Source organism: Ctenopharyngodon idella, chromosome 11, assembly GCF_019924925.1.
Source record: "Ctenopharyngodon idella isolate HZGC_01 chromosome 11, HZGC01, whole genome shotgun sequence".
In the NCBI taxonomy this organism is placed as follows: Eukaryota; Metazoa; Chordata; class Actinopteri; order Cypriniformes; family Xenocyprididae; genus Ctenopharyngodon; species Ctenopharyngodon idella.
The window spans coordinates 12,733,374-12,753,949 of NC_067230.1; the positions used below are offsets into that span (position 1 = coordinate 12,733,374).

Consider the following 20,576-nt stretch of genomic DNA (forward strand, 5'->3'; position numbering starts at 1 on the left):
TTTAGGGTTAAAGTTTTAGTGACCCCTGATAGAGTCATAGAATGTGATTATCGGCCAATACCAATCTGTGGCCAATCGATCGGAGCATCCCTAGTGTTTTTACTTGATTATGAAATAATGATCTTTATATAAAAAAAGACTTTGCACTAACCATCAGAGTCTCTAAACTCCTCAAAGAGCATCTGGAGTTCTTGTTCCTGCTCTTCAGTCCAGAGCACAATGCGAGTACCTTTCCTGATCAAATGAGAGAGAGAAAAAAAAAAAATCAGTTTTAGATAGTAGACAGAAAGTAGCTCACTAGGATTGTAAACGGAGCAAAATGTCTCTACTCTTCTACTAGTCTTTACTTTCAAAATTACAGATATTAAAATAAAATCGTACCTCTCTTTCTTTAAATCCTTCACACTGTCCACCAAACCCATGGATACCATGTGGGACACGACCTCACGTCTAGTGCGGCTGCTGCTCAGCAACGGTAACAGCGTCTCAACAACATCAGGCACTGAAGAACAAAAACCACAACGTGTTCAACGTACCCTAAAACTAAACAATAGAAACTGTGAACAAGTGCAACTCCACCTCCAGAGTCCCTGTACTCTTCATACAATCGCTGAAGCTGCTCCTCTTCTTCGGGAGTCCACTTGCCTTTTTTCTTTGTGCCTTCCCTAATATATATGGACGTGAATAAAATATTTCACCAACTCTTGAGCACTGTAATGACGTTCAAATATATGAGCTTTAATCCACTTCAATATCAATAAGGTCTAAACACATGCGCAATTACCCCTCTTTATTGTATCCCTCTGTCATTTCTCTCACAGCACCCACATTCTTCCAGAACAGCAGCTCCACAAACGCTTTGTTGTTTTTAGCAGCAAATACAAAGAACCGGTTCAGAACATATTTTGTAAATGTAACAAGCTCCTGTAAGGACAAAAAAAAAAAAAAAAAAAAAAAAAAGAGAATCAACTAATCTGTTACATGCACATTAAAACCTGAATTCAATGACAACAGGGACCCATTATGTCTTTTTTCCAAAGTCTTGATGTTGTTTTGGGGCTCTACTAGAACAGGTTTTCATGCTTGGATACATTCCCCCATCTTTCTGACAGAGTTAAACAGCTACGTCCTCCAAACTGCCCCCCACATCTGATACAGAAAGAACTACACTGTATTAATGTAAAGTATTAGTGGAAAGCATTAGTGTGTGTGTGTGTTACCTGATAGGCGGATGCTGCTGGGTCTCCCAGGATCTTATTAAACAGGGAAAAGACGGACAGCTGATAGAGTAACGCCTCCATCTTCAGATCCACAGCCAGTCTGTGCAGCATTCGTGCGATGCAATGGTTGGTGTGAGAAGAGTTCTGGGAGTATGAGCGCAGAAGGATAACATATGGACGCACAACTTGTGGACTGGCAAACCTGTCAATCAAAAATTTTAATTATGGAATATTACTGGAACATAAAACAAGAGAAACATTCATTCAACTGGTAACACTTTACAAAAAGGCCTCATTTGTCAACAGTAGTTAATGTATTAACTAACATGAACTAGGTTACTGTACTTCTTAAAGTAATAATAATACAATGTATTAAAACATTATTTTTAAGGTATATCTCAAGTTTTCATGTTTTAATTTAAACTGTAATCTTTGCAAGAAATAAAAGGAATTATTACATTTTCATTTGATTCCACTTTAAAAGATTAACTAAATTGTTAAGTTTTATTAATTGATTTGATTACCACCATTTTTGAAAGTAAATTTGTATTTAAAATGGCAATGTTTTTTATATTCTATGCATTCCTGGCAGTAAAAAAAAAGCACTATAAACTTATATAAAGGTCCAGGCATGAAAAAAAATACTGTGATATACCATGAAACCACCAGAATCTTAGATTTTTGCTCATATCGCCCAACAATACGACAAGACATACTAATCCATGCTACCACTCAAAGCTCCTATGCAGAGGAATCTTTATTTTTATTTTATGGCAAGAGGAATAGATTAATATAAATAAGTTGTGTCTGATGTAACACAGAAGCTGAAATTAGTCATTAAAACAGTAGTTCTCAAATCTCTTCCTGGAGCCACCAACAGAGCTCATTTTGTATGTGTTCCTAATCAAACACACCTGATCCAGGTCATCAGCTTATTAGTAAAGACACCAAGACCTGAAATGGGTGTGTCAGATAAAGGAGACGTGGACTCTTGGGGGGCTCAAGGAACAGATTTGAGAACCACTGACTGCATTAAAACCATCCATATTAGCATACTGGTATTATCAATAAAGAAAATACAAGACTGAAAGTTTAGTTTTTAGCTGGGAAAATTAACTCTTTACATCTGCTGTAAATGTAAATAATTCTCCACGCACCTCTTGATGAAATCTAAGAAGTTGAACTCCGTCTCGGACACAGCAATAGACTCCAGCTCTTCCTCTTCCTCCAACTCAACTCCATCCTCTTCCTCCAGAGCAGAATCTAAAGGAACTGACCCTACACAACACAAAGACAAAGTCATCTATCACTATGCTGCTCCAGTATTGGCAATAACAGTAGAGTATTGTTTGTAATGGAATTAGGTTGAAAAACAGAAAACCAATATTTCAGGAGTCAGTTCCAATACCAGTGAAATTTCTTGATTATTGATTTGAATTTTGATACTGAAGCAAATAATATTGATACTGGAAAGCACTATATTTGAAAAAAAAAAAAAATGAAATAAGTTAAATATTAATGCAAATAATAATAAGCTGCTGAAAACAAACTTTTTGGGAGGCAGACAGATTGCATAAAGCGCCCTGTCAATTAACTTTTGACAATAATGCTGCCTTCACATGCTTTCGGAATTTTTCTGCTTCCCACCTCTGAAGTTGTGATTATGAGCTTGTGGCATTCAAGTGCTTTGTTGTCAGAAAGAACAGGAATCATGGAGGACACCAGGTTTATTCTTGCCTATTTATTGTGTAATTCTTATTAAAGTCAAAATGATATTTAGCGTCACATTCATTGACAAATACATAAATATTCACCACGTTCATCTGATGATTCTGGAATTTCAGTCCAATACAGGCTATTTTCGCTGTGTATAAAACATACAATACACTTCAAATGATTATTCATATGTAAATATGTACTTCTGTAACGACAAGACAATATTGCTGTTGTGGAAAAAACTAATACAGAATAGCAGTCAGAGCAGCAATCGTTCTCCCCTCCGCCACGTTTAAAGTTTATTTATTTAAAAAAAGTCTTTTAGAAAAACCAATCAATCAAACATTACTTGATGGCGTAAAATTACAGAGGAGAAAGAGGAGAAATCAAAAAAGCTCAAAGGAATAAAAGGTGACGAAAATGCAGCCTTGAACAGAATCATAAATTTGTTATCAGTTTATGTATCTCCTGAGAATCACAGCTAGGACCATGCTCGACTTCTAGAACTAAAACAATGTTATAAAGTTTAGTAGTATAGTGTAGTATTGTTTATGAATGTGCCGGGAATATCAGTATATTGTAGTCTTGTCTGTAATGGTATTGGGGAAAGCTGTATAATGTAATGTTGTTGGTGATGTTATCAGGTACAGTAATAGTGTAGTACTGTGATCTTACTAGGGAGCTTAGTGAAAAGTATCTGCTTCAGAAGTTCTAGTTCCTCCTCAGGTTCCACCTCAACAGATCCAAACGTGTCTCCTTCAGGCCACACTGCCCTGATTCGACACACACAAATGCGAGAGAATGAGTACAACCTTTCTTTCTATAATTAGGAAAAAGTCATAACTCATTCATAACCTTTTCTATCAGATAACAAAACCACAGAAATAATGTAATTATTCAAAAATCACAGTGAATATTTGCCAAGACTAGTGAATGGATTTTGTTTGCTGCCATCACAGCAAGCAAAATTCAAACAAAATATGAAGAATTAGCTTTAATGTATGTGATTAAATAACACTTTTATTTAACACCGTTAATGTATTTAATTAATCGTTTTAACAGTTTCATTCTGTTCTCTGTCGTATAAAAACTGATTGGAATCTTCCAGCTGATTGAAATGAAACACCTGCAGCTACAATCAGCCTCATTTACAAAAAAAAGGGGGTAGGCTATATACCGCTGGACATGATAAACCAGTAGAAATTTAACAACGGTATTTTGGTAATTTTGGATTAATGACTGCATCCGAAATCGCATACTTCCCTAAAAACAGTATGTAAGAAAAGTAGTATGTCCAAATTCACATTACTCAAAAGAGTAGGCAAAAAGTACCCGAATGACCTACTTCTTCCAGCGAGATTCTGAAGTGTCATATGATGGACACTTTACTATCCCACGAGGCCATGGGAGAGGATTTGTGAATGGCAGTGACGCAGTATGACCAGATTACATTCCAGTAGCGAAATAATTACTTATTCAAAACAAGTACCTACTCGAGAGTACGTGATTTCCGATGCAGCCATTGTCTCTATCGCCGTTCTCCTCATGTGGCACTGCAGTGCCGCACAGTCATGAAAGTTTATCATTTGCATCTGTTTTTAAAAGGTTTAGTTCACCCAAAAAACTAAATTTCTGTCATTAATTACTCACCCTCATGTTGTTCCAAAATCCTAAGACCTTCGTTCATCTTCAGAACACAAATTAAGATATTTTTGATGAAATCTAAGAGTTTTTTTTTTTTTTTAATCTCCCTTAGAAAGCAACAAAACTACTACATTCAAGGTCCAGAGAAGTAGTAAAGATATCGTTAAAATAGTCAGCGTGACTGCAGTGGTTCAACCTTAATTTTATGAAGCGACGAGAACACTGTGCGCAAAAACGAAACAAAAATAACTTTATTCAACATTTCAGTAATGGTCGATGCTGTTCATGTGATCAACACAACGCATGCGTGTGATGCTAATGCAGGAGCCGGCCAATAATGAGTCGCCGTTCTGACGTAGACAGACTGACAGGGAAGAGAGGAAGTTGTTAAATAAAGTCGTTATTTTTGTTTAGTTTTTGCGCACAAAAAGTATTCTCGTTGCTTCATAACATTAAGGTTGAACCACTGCAGTGGTGAGGGTGAGCAGATCTACTATGAACCATTTAAGGCATCAGTGACAAATGGCATCTTTCAAGGACCAGTGTGGGAGAAAGGCATGCTGTGATGAAGCTCTGACAAAGTTATTTAAAAAAAAAAAAAAAAAAAAAAAAAAAAAAAAAAGGTATTTAAAAGCTATTTAAAAAAAAAAAAATGGTGTGAAACAAGATAATTCTATAGGTGTTTTAGTGTGGCTGATGTCTTACCGTGCAGCACGGAGTAAACTCAAAGCTTCAGGTCCTGAGCGAGACATAATGCAGTCTTGAATCCTGACCAATGCTTCAGTCCTCTGCTCATTCACTGGAGTCTCAGATGCGGCATCGAAGGGCACAGCACCCTCTGTCAGACTCTCTGACAACTGCAAGTCAACATGAGAAACATCACACATTTGGTGTGTTCATATGCACAACATGTTGAGACTATTTCAAAAATCAGATCATTGTCCATCACTTGCTGGGGAGGCCGACTAACAGCAGATAAAGATAATGCATTGGTAATCTACTGCTATTCCTGCAGATCCCCTGATGTGCAATGTTGAATATTGTATTTATTCTGAATGACTGAATTTGTGGATGTGAACTGGTAAAGCTAACTAAAATGGACCAAAACTAACTGCCGAAATGGTGGTATTTTTTAAACAGACTGATTATTTTGGAAAGAAACTTTGGCAGTTGAATATGGATTATTGATTTTTTTTTAAAATAATGAATGTGTATGAAATGTTTCCAAATGAAAAATTCGCAGCTTAATTACACAACCATGAATTACAGCCCTCAAAAATGCAATCCCTGAAAATACAATGCATTAAAAGGGGTCACGACATGGATTTAATTATTTTAAGAGTGCTCGCACATGCGGCTAGCGTCTCAAAATGGTTTTATGACGCAAAATTAATTTAAACAGCAAGTTATGTCTTAAGGGATTAAATGGACAGGACAAACCTCATTACTTATAATTCATCCGTGCGTGAATACAACTTATTAGATCTCCCGATGTCTATGATGTAACAATCAAACGACAGCATGAGAAAGAAAACATTCAGATAATCTTATTGCTTGTAATGTTTCGTTGCTCCTCTTTATTATTTACTACTTGCTTGTATGTTTTGAAGTTATATTAGTTTAAAATTCTTAATATACAATTGTTTTAATGACATTTTTTAAATTTGTAATTATTTTAAAAAGTAGGCCTACTTATAATTACTTATGTAAGGATATATATATATATATATATATATATATATATATATATATATATATATATATATATATATATATATATATATTACACACACACACACACACACACATATATATAAATATAAATAATAGTAGATCAAGAATCGTTTTGGAATCGAATCGTCACTCCCAGAATCGGAAATCGGATCGGATCGTGAGGTGACTAAAGATTCCCACCCCTACTAATCAATGACTTTTAAGTTAACTCCACATCAGCTACATAAATTCATCAACTAACCGTTCAGAAACGTCCTGCATTCTACATGTTGTAACTGAGAATCCTGACACTGGGATCCTTCTGAAGTCTGTACAGAGATGCAAACAATCCATTTAAACTGGACGCGTCAAGGCGAACGTTCTTTCACTCCATTTGTTCTGTTGTCGAATGTTCTTTTCTTCCATTTGTTCTGTTGTCGACAGACTCAAGTGCATGGAGCATGTCAGAAACTGAACACACATCTGTATACTGTATCCAGTGTGGACAGCGTCAGTGACTGAACGCCAGTGGGCGGGGCCTATGATGCAATGGTGTATTACTATTCGTCGATAATAAATCTCAATTTTGTCATCTTCCCATGAATTACAGGTGCATCTCAATAAATTATAATGTCATGGAAAAGTTCATTTATTTCAGTAATTGTGTCGTTTTTCGTTCTGTTACTGATTTTCTATAACTCACCTGAAAGGCAGACGATCTGAGTTCTTCAGACACTATCTGCCATGTCTGTTCCAGGTCTTCAGCTGTGGCCTCTGTCTGAAGGCTCTTCTTGCTACGTTTCCTTCGTTTCACTCTTTTTTTCTAAAAGTCAAAGAAGAAATTTATCTGTACAACCCTTGCTAGCCTCAAATCTTAAGGCATGTTTCCTTCTGTAGCATCAATGAATTTTTGAACCTTAATAGTGTACGAGTCTCTCAATTATCCTTAGTCTGAAAAGATGGATCTTAACATCACTGTTGGAAAGGGGTTAAATTATCCTTTGACTATGTTCTGGCCCACCATCTAGTGGCGAAATTTTTTTTTTGGCCCGATGCCAGATAGAGATTGATTTAAGACTCAAACTCTCTTCCACACAAAAGCATACCCTGTGAGTTCGTTTTTAATCTTCAAAATATTATACAAGCAATAATGCAAATTCAAAATGTTATATACATTTATATCCAAATATCCAGAGTTACAAATGTGACATTGATTCTATACAACAGTTCAACAAACAAAAGGGAAATATTAAGTGATGTACATTTTAAACACAGTATTGTCAGCATTGTTTGCTCTATTTTGCAATGAAATATTAGTTCCAACGAAAGCGACCCAGAACTGCAACACAGCGGTGTTTCGTGAACGAATCTGCGGCTTTGAACGAATTGTGAGAGTCAATGATTCAATGATCAATCATAAATACAGCCATGAACATTTTTATAAAGGTATTTATAAAAGGTTAAAATAATAATAATAATAATAATAAAAAAAAGGAAAATCAATTCAATGGGAAAAATATTGTCCCTTTATGGAAAAGGTGTGACTGCAGTCTAAGTGGAAGATGGGGTACGCAGAAGGATGTTGAATGCCTCAGGGGGTACGAGTCTGACACTAAAAGGTTTGGGAATCACTGGTTTAACTGATCAGGACAAACAAGGGACTATCACAAAACAAAAACAGTCGTGGATCATCCAGGTAAAGACAAAGTATTATGAAACCTGTTTAAACATTCGAACAGGATCATTTTTGTAAATTCAGCTATGGACCAATTCACACAGTGGAAATATTCACAGACCAACAATACAGCAGATTTTACAGAACCGTTTTCCTGTTAAAAAGTGTGTATTAAGCTGTAATGTTGTTCTCATCAATTTTACAGTTGTTTTAGGGAAACAACTTATTTTAGGGTTGTATTATAGGGCAAATAATATAATGTGAACACAATCCAGCGGGGGCAGGGGGAGCAATCGAACTAGGCAATTGAAACAAGTAATAAAATCATCTAGCAAATGCATATATGTAAATAAATGTAAATGTCACACCACATATCATTTAACTTAAAATGGTTCAGCTCATCCAGTGACCTCAATTAATGCCATCTCAGGTCTCACCTGCACTACCAGACTGTTTCGACCCTTGCAGAATCTCTCCAGCATCCTCAGAAACAGATGTGTGGACTCCACCAGATCTCTGAGAAATGAGCGTGGCTGCATTCGCTCATCAAATTTACGCAAGAGAGTCAGAAAAATCTCCCTGAACTCCATCAGATAAAAGATATTACCTGCACACACCAGAAGAAAACAAGTGAGACATTTAAAACCTTGACAATTATCAAATCCATTTTAAAATAAGCAGAGTGAGATTTTCTTTTAAAAATTATATTTAGAAAAGAAGAGAAAAAAAAAAAAAAAAAAAAAAAAAAACATACTCTTGATGACGTTGGAACTGTGTCGGATGTTTTCATCCTTTGAGCGATCCATTTCATTTACTGTCAGCAGCAGCTCCTGATATGCCTTCAGAGCCAAATGCATCCTGGTAAAAAGAGAAGATATCTGATTCATAGCCAAGAAATATTAGATGGTCAAATATGAAAATGTTTGTTCTTATGGTTCAACACAAGGCAACACAAGGCAACTGTTTACATTCACTTAAAGGGTTAGTGAATAGGGTTAGGGTTAGTTTGATTTTATGAACAATATCTTATGTTCTGAAGATGAACGAAGGTCTTACGGAATGAAATGAGGGTAAGTAATTAATGACAGAAATTAGATTTTTGGATGAACTAACCCTTTAAGACAAAAATGTTTACTAGGATACTCACTAAGACAGTCATTTTGACATGATACTTTGTGAATGTGTCCATTCAAACAAGACGGCATGAAAGAGAACTCAATTCAGTATTCGCACACTATCTGAGATGCAGCTTTCTGGGCACGAGTACTGAATTGAGTTCTCTTTTGTGTCTTCTTGCACTTGAATGTTTAAATGGCATTGCTTAAAGGGTTAGTTCACCCAAAACTGAAAATAATGTCATTTATTACTCACCCTCATGTCGTTCTACACCCATAAGACCTTCGTTCATCTTCGGAACACAAATTAAGATAATGCAAATGTTAAACTTTTGTGACCATTCACCACTGGCCCAATCAGGATGATGGTGATATTTTGGTCAACTGTCCCGAGCCTCATTCATGCTGACACCAGGCCATCAGTCAGTCCACATTGTGGAGCCCAGGATGTCATTGACCATGATATTTCATTGCTGATTCCATTTTTACAAGCAAATTGGTTGATTCCGATACTGGTTGCCATTTTTATTTTTTTATCTTTAAGCAAATGTATTTGTTTATTTGCTCTATAACAGGCCAAACTGGCCTTAAACAAAAAATATCTGTAGCCATAGAGGCAACCATTGCATTTTAATCAAGATCCAAACAAAGATGCTACACATATGTAACATGAGCAGTTGTTTTTGGTTTAAATTAGTTTGCATAATTTCAAGATTTAAAGCAAAAACAGAATGGTTTGACTTTAGATTTGTGAAATCATGCTACATAAGACACCTGCACAAACAAGAACAGCAGAAGGATGGAATGAAAATGCAAATTCACTCTCTGACAGTTGGTGGCGCTTACAGAACAGCAGCGATTTCGCTTTCTGGGTTACCGCTGTACACAAAGCAGCACTGCGTTTATAAACAGGCATTATACGGTGGTATCTTTTCTGAAGACAGTCACTGTCCTTCAGAGATACATTCAAATAAACCCCCACCTCCAATTCAATATTTATATTTTTCTTCCACAAACAGACCGGTTCCGATTTACGGCCAGTTGACCGGTGCAGCTCTACCCATAACTAAGAGTAAAATTACAAGACCAACCTGCGAGACCAGGATGTGGCATCATTCCGGTCAGTGAGTATCATCTCATAGTAGTTGGTGATGTTCTTCTCAATGAAATGAAAGGTGCGGATGGACATGGTCTCAGACACCACATCTGGTCTGAAGTTCTGACCGCGGTTAAAGGCCATGAAGAAGGTTAAGGCCCACAGATAGTACGTCTCATCATGCTGCTGGGCCCGTTCCCGGATCAATCCCTCCTGCTCAAAAAAACAAGATACATGATACACATGATAGGGAAAACTCATATAGAAAGAGAGTTTGAGTTTCAGTGATGCGGATGTTGTCTTTTCACCTTCACAAGATACATGAGCCGATTATAACAGTTCTCCAAGAAGTCGATGCAGAACTCGCGCAGGAAGAGACGTACATTTAACGCCGAGCGTCGTCGGCTCTCTGAGTCTTGAGCCATCTGTTTGCGTTTGGGTACACGTCTCACGGGCTTACCCGCGTCATGAGAATAGTTCTTATACTTAAGATTTAAGACAAAAACAAAAACAAAAAAAACAAGTGTTAATAAAAGAGGCATTTCTAAAAACTAAAAAAAAAAAAAAAAAAAAAAAAAATGAAATTTTAATTTATGTAATTGTTTTAAAGTGAAACATACATTGTGAAGTCCTTGGTGAAAAATCACATCTTTCTCTCCAACAGACTTCAGTCCTTGAATGACATATGAACCACGGAAACGAGAATGTCTTAATAAGAGAAGAGAAGAAATGATTGCTGTATTAGCACAGTAGGTTTATGTGAAGATATGAGATATGATCTAGTGCAAAAATATATACTGTCAAACCTGACTAGCTGTATTATGACATGAGGTTGAAATATTCCTTTAAAGCAGTGGTTCCCAAACTTTTTAGAGTGTCGTACCCCCTGAGACATTTAACATACTTCTGCATACCCCCTCTTTTCCACTGCAGTCACACCTTTTCCATTAAAGGGCAATATTTGCCCCCTTAAATTGTTTTTCCAGTCCATTTTTACCTTTATAAAATAATGTTTTAAATAAAATAAAAAAAAAAAGTTAAATAGAGAAATACGCAATGATGGTAAAAATGAAGTGATACTTTTAAATGTTAAAGGGGTCATGAATTGAGAAATAAACTTTTCCTTGAACTTTTGATATATGAGAGGTTATCGTACTATAAGAATATCCTGTAAGTTTCAGAACTGAAAACTTCCTTGTTAGACCAATAAAAGCTTTTATTAACACCAGGCCCAGCGAACGACTCGCCCCTATCTATAGGTGAAACTCCGCAGAAGAAATCAACGCCTACATCATTGCAACGTTAGCCCCGCCCACTGGTGTGTTAGTGAGATGAGAAGGAGAGGAGAGTGAATGTCTCAGTTGAGCTTTATTTATTTGTATTCTTGATTTCACTGTGGGTTCTTTTGTAAATCAATCGCATTTCGGCGCAGGCTTTCAAACTGACTTTTACGATATGGACTCGACAGTAATGCAACAACATGTAAGTAACTGTGTTATTTCTAATGCATGATCTGATATGTAATGATTCATGTACAGTCAGATGTTCTTTGTCTGTTTGTCAGTAAATCAAACCAGTGACTAAACGGTCAACTTCACATTGTTTCTCTTAGTAGGATGAAAATAATCTGTTATTAAAAATAATCGGTGATTAAATTATATATAGAAAAGCGAGTTCTGGACTCGTGCCAAAACTCCTGTCTTATTCAACAAATCTCTTAGTTATATTGTGTTTGCACTGTTAGTTATGATGAAAGCATTCTTTAGTGCAGAAATTGAGTTGCAATAACGAGATCACTGCTTTCATGTGCTCAACAACATGTCTGTGATCGGCTACAAAGTTCATCACTGCAACCTTCCATGCCACGATCTAAATATAATGCCATAGATCTAAATGTAATGCAACATTTTTCACGATTAGTTAAACTTGAGAGCTGTAATAGTAAAAACGTTCTAAAAGTTTGAGAGTGTAATACTTAGCTATTTCAAATGGAAAGATGCCAGATAATACACTGAAGTCTCACAGCAAACACGCCCCTTAAAACAGAGCGTTCAAATAAAAGGGGCTAAAATCAGGGTAGGAAAAATGCCTTTTATTTCTAAATAATGACAATTTTTGATGTAAAAGCATACTAACATTATAAGCGCACCCCAGGAAACATTATAAAACAATAAAACAGTGCAGTTCATGACCCCTTTAAACTAAAACCATCAGTAGGTGGCAGTAAGTCGCTGTCTTAATGAGTGGGTCACCGAGTCATTCATTTATTCAGTAATGAAGCAAGTGGCTGTATTTAGGAATGGTTCATTGAATCATTGACTCACGATTCATTCACAAAACATTGCTGTGTTCTGCTATGGCTTTCATTGGAACTATTATTTTGTTGCAAAATTAGAGCAAACAATATGAATGAATGGAAAAACTCAGCATTTTGTTTGCGTACCCCCTCTGTCAACTGTTTTGGGAACCACTGCTTTAAGGCACTACTGCTAAAAATATAAAGCTTAAAAAAAAAAAAAAAAAAAAAAAAAAAAAAAAACATGCCACTAACAAATGATAAATTTGTGAACCACCCTGACCCATATCTAATATGATTACATTCTCTCACCTGGTCCCTCTCAGTAGCGTGCGGCTGCGTTTTTCAGCTAGTTCTTTCTGTCTCAATAACTCCAGCTCCTGCATGTCTTTTTGTTTCTCCTGGGCTGAACGCGTCTGTCCTGCACTCACCAAAAGCTCAGGAGTCTGAAAGAGTCATGTCAGAAACAACATACAGACGATTATCAAATACGTGAGATGAAAAAATTCATGTTTCTTGTGAATTTTTGTACATTTTAGTGTAATACTCCTATGTGTTTTATTGAACTTGTAATCGCAAAGGAATAGTTCACCCAAAAATGCAAATTCTCTCTCATGCCAAGACAGATGACTGACGGACTTCCACAAGCAAAATATTTCAGCTCTGTAGGTCCATAAAATGCAAGTGAATAGTTACCAAACCTTTACTAAAATAAAACTAAAACAAACCATAAATTAAAATCCTTTAAAAAAAAAAAAAAAAAACTTGGCATCAACAGTCTCCTTGATCATAATTTCAAGCTCGATTACACTTCCTAGCACCATCTAGAGCTCTGCATATGCGTCAAACACTAGAAACTGTCATTTTAAATTGTGCCTAAAGACTGAAATGGGAAAACATACAGAAAAAGGAGTTACAATTAGATCGCTTCAGAAACCACTGAAGCTTTCCCTTTCACTTGCATTGCATGGACCAACACAGCCAAGATTGTGTTCTGCAGAAGAAATCTAGCATGAGGGCATTCGCTGATAGAATTTTAATTGTTGGGTGAACTATTACTTTAAAGATCCTTTATACGCAAAATAATCAGCCTTATTTAAACATCATGTCACCTGATCTCTGAACATGAGGGAGATGATTTCCAGGATGTGGAAACTCCATTGCTGTTCACTCTGAGCACATGCCAGAAACTTCAGCAGATCATCCAGTCCACTCATGTGAACGGCCCACAGCAGTTTATCGTGAATACTGGCATCATCATCCACATTCTGCACATAAACACACGCAAAACATCTAATACAAAAAAAACACAACATTCCCAAAGGCAAACTGTGTGTTGTTTCTAACTGAATGCTGTTTTAATAGCATCTCTGAGTTTATCTTCAGCTGCAAAAAATATGTTGACAGAAAAATGGGGGCTCAGAGGGCTAAAATTCATGGCTGTCTTATTATTATTATTATTTATTATTATTTTTTGCATTAAACCATAGAGCTTTAAACATTAGGGAGACCTTAAAGCTTCTCTTTTTTTGTTGCAGGGCATTTTGCCACTCAAACTGAACAAAGAATATGTGTGGCATATGATAGTACATTTCTGTGAGCATGTTTAAAGGGTTAGTTCACCCCAAAAATGAAAATTCTGTCATTAATTACTCATCTTCACATCGCTTCACACGCCTAAGACTTTCGTTCTTCTTCGGAAGACAAGTTAAGATATTTTTGACTGCCTTTGTAACAACCACATTGACGCTTCAAAAACTTCATGAAGAGATCGGAAAACTAATCCATATGAATCGAGAGGTTTAGTCCAAATTTTCTGAAGAGAATCGATCGCTTATGATGAACAGATTTAATTTAGGCTTTTACTTGCATGTAAACATTGATCAGCGAACATAAACAGCTCAACTGAACCTGAATGACGCACAAGAACAAACCTCTTCCGATCTCTTTATGAAGTTTTTGAAAGCGTCAAAGTTTGTTGCAATGGCAGTCTACGGAAGGAAATCTGACAGCATTCTGTCATCAAAAAGATCTTCATTTGTGTTGACGAAGGTCTTATGGGTTTGGAATAATATGAGGGTGAGTAATTAATGATAGAATTTTCATTTTGAGGTGAACGAACCCTTTAATTCTACAAAGTCTCACCTTTTCCTCATATGGGTCTGCAGGGACGTGCAACACATTTCTGACCAGCAGCAAAATCCTCTCAATCAGTAAATTATCTTCTTCGGCTCTTTGCTCCCAGTCCTCAGAGAAAAACATGAGGAATCATGAATAATATTTCCAATCAATTACACCAACTCACATGTGAATATAGATTTGAACCTCACCAGTTGCAAAAGGTTGTAGAGCGTTTCACTCAGCACAGTAAAGATCCTCTCATCTGCAAATGCCTTTAAACACAGAAGATTATTTTAATAACGTTTATCAATATTCAGGGTTCGACAATTAGGACTGCATGATGGCCCAGGGCCAAGGTGAAAGGTGCTCGGGACCACTGACGAAAATGCCACATTGCTTCTTTGTTACGAGAGTATGTCAATGACCTTGCAAGTTTGAATTTTCAAGTGCGATAAGGTGCGAAAGACAAGCTGTTAGAGTGTGCATGGATCTGCACTTCAAATTTCCACCGGAAAATAGTAAACTATCCAGGTATCTTTGGGATACTCATTTCAACATACGATTTGGGACACAGTAATTCATGGGTACTGATCACATGAATGTGGCTATTGAGATTTACAGTCATAGCGCCACCAGCTGGCAGCAAGAAGGGCGACACACAATAGATTTTGAATTAATTCACTTATATTTATCCATGTGAATGCATGTGCCCACAGTTCAATGTTTTCCTAAAGCCACCAGGTGGTGGTGACACCGGTACTTCCAGCTGTATTTGTTCTACTGTATTTATTTAATCTATTGTTTGTTGTTTGTTTTTATTCCAGTATTACTGAATGTTTATTTGTCTTCAGAGATCAGCTTGAGAGCGTTTTACTTTGGGTGGAACTTAATTTTTGCTATGATTCTAAAATTGGTATTGAGAATTGTGAAGGTTACCTGCTTTAGGTTTCTCTTACCTTACTGCATGTTGTGATTATTGCTGCTTTAATTAAATAAACTGGTAACGAGTACAGCAATAAGACAGTAATGTGGCAGCTAATTATGAGGCTTAAAGAAAAGTGCATTGGAAGCAGTTTACATGTCAAAAATCAAGAAAACAATAATCATTTTATGTGGTGGAGCCAAAGAAAATGCACGTAAAAATCTGAACCACAAATATTTAAAAAGTGTCAAGCCTTCAGGCTTTGTTGTGTTATACCTCTTTATAGGCCTGAAGGTATGACGTCACTTGCAGGAAGTGATGTCGGAAGGCCGGATCATCAGGAACTTTTCCAAAGCAGAGCAGCGCTGGCTGGGTCAGGTTCACCATTAGCCTGAGAATGATTTGAATCAGTCATGTCTCTTATTTTACACGATTTTTGTCATCAGATAATCTGATGTCATTGCAGCCATTTTATTGATTTCATCAAGAAATAAAAAAAATAATAAGCTAAACACCTAATACAGGCATCAAAGAGCGGTTTGTCCTGTGTGTGCTGGGTGATGATGGGTAAAAGGTCATTCTGCAGGATCTGTCCAGCTCCCAGCTGCTGTCTGATGTCTCTTGTGTCATCCTCATGTCTCAGGTAACGAATCAAATCTTTCACGCTCTCTATAACGAACAAATAATTCACAACCATGAATGTCACAAGATCATTTTTATTTATCACACTCAAAATACATTTAACGCAGAAGACAAAATGCATTAAACATTTTCCTGAAATTCCTGCTGTAAAGTAGTTTGGATTAAAGGTCAAAGCATTACCAAGGCAGTCTGGTTCTTTGTGGTAAACGTCTCCCTCCAGAAAACCCAGCGCACTGCACGTGGCCAATAACTCACAGTTCATCATGTACAAGTCCATACAGCAATCCTATCCGAGAGAATAACTGGGTCCAAATCTGCAAAGACCAGAACGATTTAAAAAAACAAAAACAGTATTTGTCATGACAGGAAAGATACAGCACAGTGGAAATGAACTGAACTGATTTCTGATTTGACAGCTGCAACACATAATTCTAGAAAGAAAATCAGTTATTGTACTAGTCAAGTTTTCGTTTTTTATATAAGAGAAAGGACCCTATTAGGCCCAGCCAAACTCTACTTTTTCTAGTTCACAAATAACCACTTTTGTTTTGATTATATTTTGATTAATCAGCCTAAAAAAAAAAAAAGAAAAAAAAAAAAAAAACTAAATTGTTTAACTGGACATTTTCAGAATTTATTAAACAATTAAAAAAATATTAATGTAAAACTTGTTTTGATTCAAAAAGCTTATAAAATGCTTTAGTGCAAGACGACCATTTGTGGTTAAAAAGTATATAAATTTTAATTTTTTTTTTTTTTTAAGAATCGTTTTGCTGGATAAGACCCTTATTCCTCGTCTGGGATCGTGTAGAGCCCTTTGAAGCTGCGCTGATACTTTAATTTGGACCTTCAACCCGTTGAACCCTGTTGAAGTCCACTATATGGAGAAAAACAACTGAGATCCCACAGTGTGACATGGCTTACAGTGGGGATAATATTTGTAGAGTCTGACAAACAATCATAAAGGACTATTAAAAATCGTACAGTAAGCACCCGGCTTAAGTTACAGTCTAGTAACTAGACGAGGAGGTGAAGTCAAATGTGAATATGTTCTCTACATCTGACAGTAGTGTCTGCACATGCAAGACATATCTGCCAAATACAAAAGTCAAGAAAACAGAAAGCATAACAAAATTAACTTTCTGCATGATGGTCATATGAACAACTTAATCGACCTTCTGAATGGCTCATGATAATTTTGTGCAGGTCTTACCTGATTTTCAACAGCAGAGCTGGGTCTACTGACACCAGTTCTTCAGCTGCTTAAAACCTGCAAAACACAAGTCATATCAAATTAAAGAATCAGTCAAAGGCATAATGGACAGTGGAGATGTTTAAGCACTGCAACGTGAAGCAAATCAATGATTATCAGTTGGCTTAACCTAAACAAGTATATTTCATTCATGAAGAACTGAGTGACCAACAAATGGAACTTAAACATACAGTGATTATTAATGTCTACATCATGTGGCTGCATTGGTTCAATTCTGACTGGTTGACGAATATTCTAAGGTGTGCAATTATTTTCTATTTTTCTAACATTGCTGTTTTTAAAGCAGGTAAACTTGCAGCTTCACTATTAGTAGACGCAGCTGCCAAACACTAGCGATGATCGCTTTCGAAACACTGCTTCATGAAGCTTCAAAACCTTTACAATTAATTTGTTTCAAACCAGAGGATCGGAACATGCATCCGAGTTCCAAAATCATGTGATTTCTGTAAACGAGGTTTCGTTGCGTCATAATCGTTTCGAAACATTAAGTGTTCGCCGCTTGAAGGCAACAATCTTTGTGAACCCAAGAACGAGTGTGTTTATGGATTTCTACATGATCTCAGATAGGTTATATAAATTGTTTGTATACATTTAAATGACACATTTGTATAATAAAAAGTAAGACTTCTAGGTAATAGTCTCTAACTGGCCTGATTTGTACTTACTTTATTCGAAATGTTTCTAACAATGTTTGAATCCAGAGAAATCAGCTATTTTAACCAGTGTAACGGCCCATTTAAGTGTGACTTAAGTGTGAAGTTGATCGTAGAACCATTGCCAGTGCCACCAATGGAGCTACGATCAACTTAGACATATGCTTTTGGGAAACTCAACACTGTTTAGTTCCTGTCTCTATGAAGACCCTCCTCCTGAAAAGTGCAATGTGCTCTGATTGGTCGGCTGGAGCAGTATGTTGATTGGTCAACCAAGAGTTTGGGAAATGTTCTGCCGCTTACCATAACCGCGAGTTTCAACTATATTAGTTTCTGTTGAAGCCAATACGGAAGTGACTTAAACTGCAATTCATCGACTGGCCGCTAGGGACAGGCTCCAAAAGAGAGCAGAATTTTTTAACTTTACAGCAGAAAAAAAAACTGTTTACAGCTTGGTACAAATTGTGGTTTTGGTCTATATAGCTAATTTTGCCCTTCATGATAACTGTGAGGGGGGTGAATTTTTTTTATAACTCATCCGTTTAAATTATATTAAGCCTTAAAGTTCTGCATAATTAAGGGCGTGGCCACTTGAGTGACAGGTGGATTGCCGCTGCTGTCTGTGAGCCGTCGCCTCAGCTAATTCCAGATACTAAACTTGGCATCTCTACCATGTTTGTGCTTTTTTTTCAGAATTATTTCATACAATTATCAAATAATATGGCTTGCTGTGTGGTTAATGGTTGAGACAGATGTACGTCTGTGTACATGTGCACACATGCAGAAGATAAACAGAACACACGTTGCTGGATCGTCTTGGCATTGGCTAAAAGTTTTGTCTGCCAGATCATTTACTACAATGACAATGGCTGGAGAATATGCCTCACAAGACACCACAAACTCCAACAGCACTGCTTGGATATTATAACAAAAACTGCTGCACTATTTTGAAAAATTATACTTTGGACACAGGCTCATTTGTTTGTGAGTCCAACGATTGTACACAGTTTTACAACATAAACACTGTTCTTGCATAATTTCTTGAAGAATGATAATGGAGAGCAGACTGTTCAGAAGAAATGTGATGCAAACAATGGACAATATATCAATATTTCATGGATTTAACACTGTTGTGGACAAAAAGCACTGTTGGATGTTTTTCAATGGATGTTTTTCAATGGATGTTCATGGACATTTTACCCAAGTAAAACTTTGCAGACCTTTTTTCATGCTCAAAAGAAAATGGACAAAAAAAGGTCCTCTTTAAATGTCTAAATACTTCTTGGGACCATTGTATAAATCCAGGTCTTAGAAGCTCTATTAACAAAGGCATTTCATTGTTATCATAAGAGGCTAATGATACTTATCTTCAAGCCCACAAAAATGTGTACATCACTAGATGTAATGATAATATTACATGGCCCATTTATGAGCTAGGTATAACTATATTTGTGCACACGTTTTTAATAGTGATGACATTATGGCCCTCACGAGTATAGCCAAACCTGTACACAGGTGCACACACTTGTTTTACGTGGATTTATAGGCCTTACAGATAATTTAACACTGAGGTAATACTAGTATTTTAATGTCTATCTCTGAACTCCTTTATGTAACCCTCATAGAAAACTTCTGACACTTTAGAATTTCAATAAACCATTGTTTAGTATGTTTATTAAGTCGTCTGATTTGCTGTGACACCAGATATTCACTCATAAACCATGTTTACATCGTAATTCTACGTGATTATAACATACACAACTGTGTCCTTGTAAACCATGTATACAAAGAGCGCGAAAAAGCACTAAACACATACTTGTACAGTACATTGAGATTATAGAAGTTCAACACGTATCAACCTTGTACAAATACTATCAAAAGCTTGTTAAGTTTATATGTGTTCCTATATGTGTGCAATATAAGCACAATATGTAATAGTAATATATAAAATTAATATATAAAAAGACGCTGCAACATTTCATATTACTCTATTACGTCAAAATATAATGAACATAAGACAATCATACATACCAGACCATATCAGACCTCTCTACGATCGTCAATGTATACATCTGTCACACTAAATACTGTTAACCTATCCGCTCGCAGAAAATAATGTAATAATAGTCATAATTCATCTGAAATCAACTGAAATCACCCGAAAATTCTCTTTTGACTCCACGCAACAAAACAGCTAGCGCGCGCATGGTCCAAGGCGCGCTCATCAGAGCGGAAATGACGCCAGACTCTCCATACTTAAAGGAGCCACGGCTAAAGCATAGACAAACTCGATGTCACTTTTTAAATATTAATAATAATAATAATAATAAAATTAATGAGATAAAAGCTAGGTCAGACTCAGAGCTATCCAGCTCAAGATTCTCCACAGTTCTCCTTAGAGCAGCAGATTTCTCCCCTCTATACCCCAATTTAAGAGAGATTTGAGACAGAAATAGGTAGTCTTTAAAACAGCAGTAAACTTCACCAAAG

General features: G+C 36.4%; 1 protein-coding gene across 1 annotated transcript in view; it reads right to left on the minus strand.

Moving 5' to 3' along the window:
* timeless (timeless circadian clock) overlaps positions 1–20,323 on the minus strand; it is a 29,240-nt gene extending 8,917 nt beyond the window's left edge. Inside the window, exons 1-23 of the mRNA XM_051912629.1 lie at positions 20,118–20,323; positions 17,374–17,430; positions 16,341–16,474; positions 16,034–16,187; positions 15,795–15,909; positions 14,806–14,868; positions 14,621–14,722; positions 13,588–13,743; positions 12,788–12,921; positions 10,800–10,887; positions 10,488–10,664; positions 10,175–10,392; positions 8,723–8,826; positions 8,406–8,575; positions 6,997–7,116; positions 5,286–5,437; positions 3,612–3,709; positions 2,378–2,498; positions 1,221–1,422; positions 785–924; positions 580–665; positions 382–502; positions 152–234 (exon numbers count right to left, since the gene is read on the minus strand). Of these exons, the coding sequence (XP_051768589.1) occupies positions 152–234; positions 382–502; positions 580–665; positions 785–924; positions 1,221–1,422; positions 2,378–2,498; positions 3,612–3,709; positions 5,286–5,437; positions 6,997–7,116; positions 8,406–8,575; positions 8,723–8,826; positions 10,175–10,392; positions 10,488–10,664; positions 10,800–10,887; positions 12,788–12,921; positions 13,588–13,743; positions 14,621–14,722; positions 14,806–14,868; positions 15,795–15,909; positions 16,034–16,187; positions 16,341–16,437 (2,701 nt within the window). The 5' untranslated portion in view covers positions 16,438–16,474; positions 17,374–17,430; positions 20,118–20,323. The remainder of the gene's footprint in view (positions 1–151; positions 235–381; positions 503–579; positions 666–784; positions 925–1,220; positions 1,423–2,377; positions 2,499–3,611; positions 3,710–5,285; positions 5,438–6,996; positions 7,117–8,405; positions 8,576–8,722; positions 8,827–10,174; positions 10,393–10,487; positions 10,665–10,799; positions 10,888–12,787; positions 12,922–13,587; positions 13,744–14,620; positions 14,723–14,805; positions 14,869–15,794; positions 15,910–16,033; positions 16,188–16,340; positions 16,475–17,373; positions 17,431–20,117) is intronic.
* Positions 20,324–20,576: the final 253 nt, after the last annotated feature.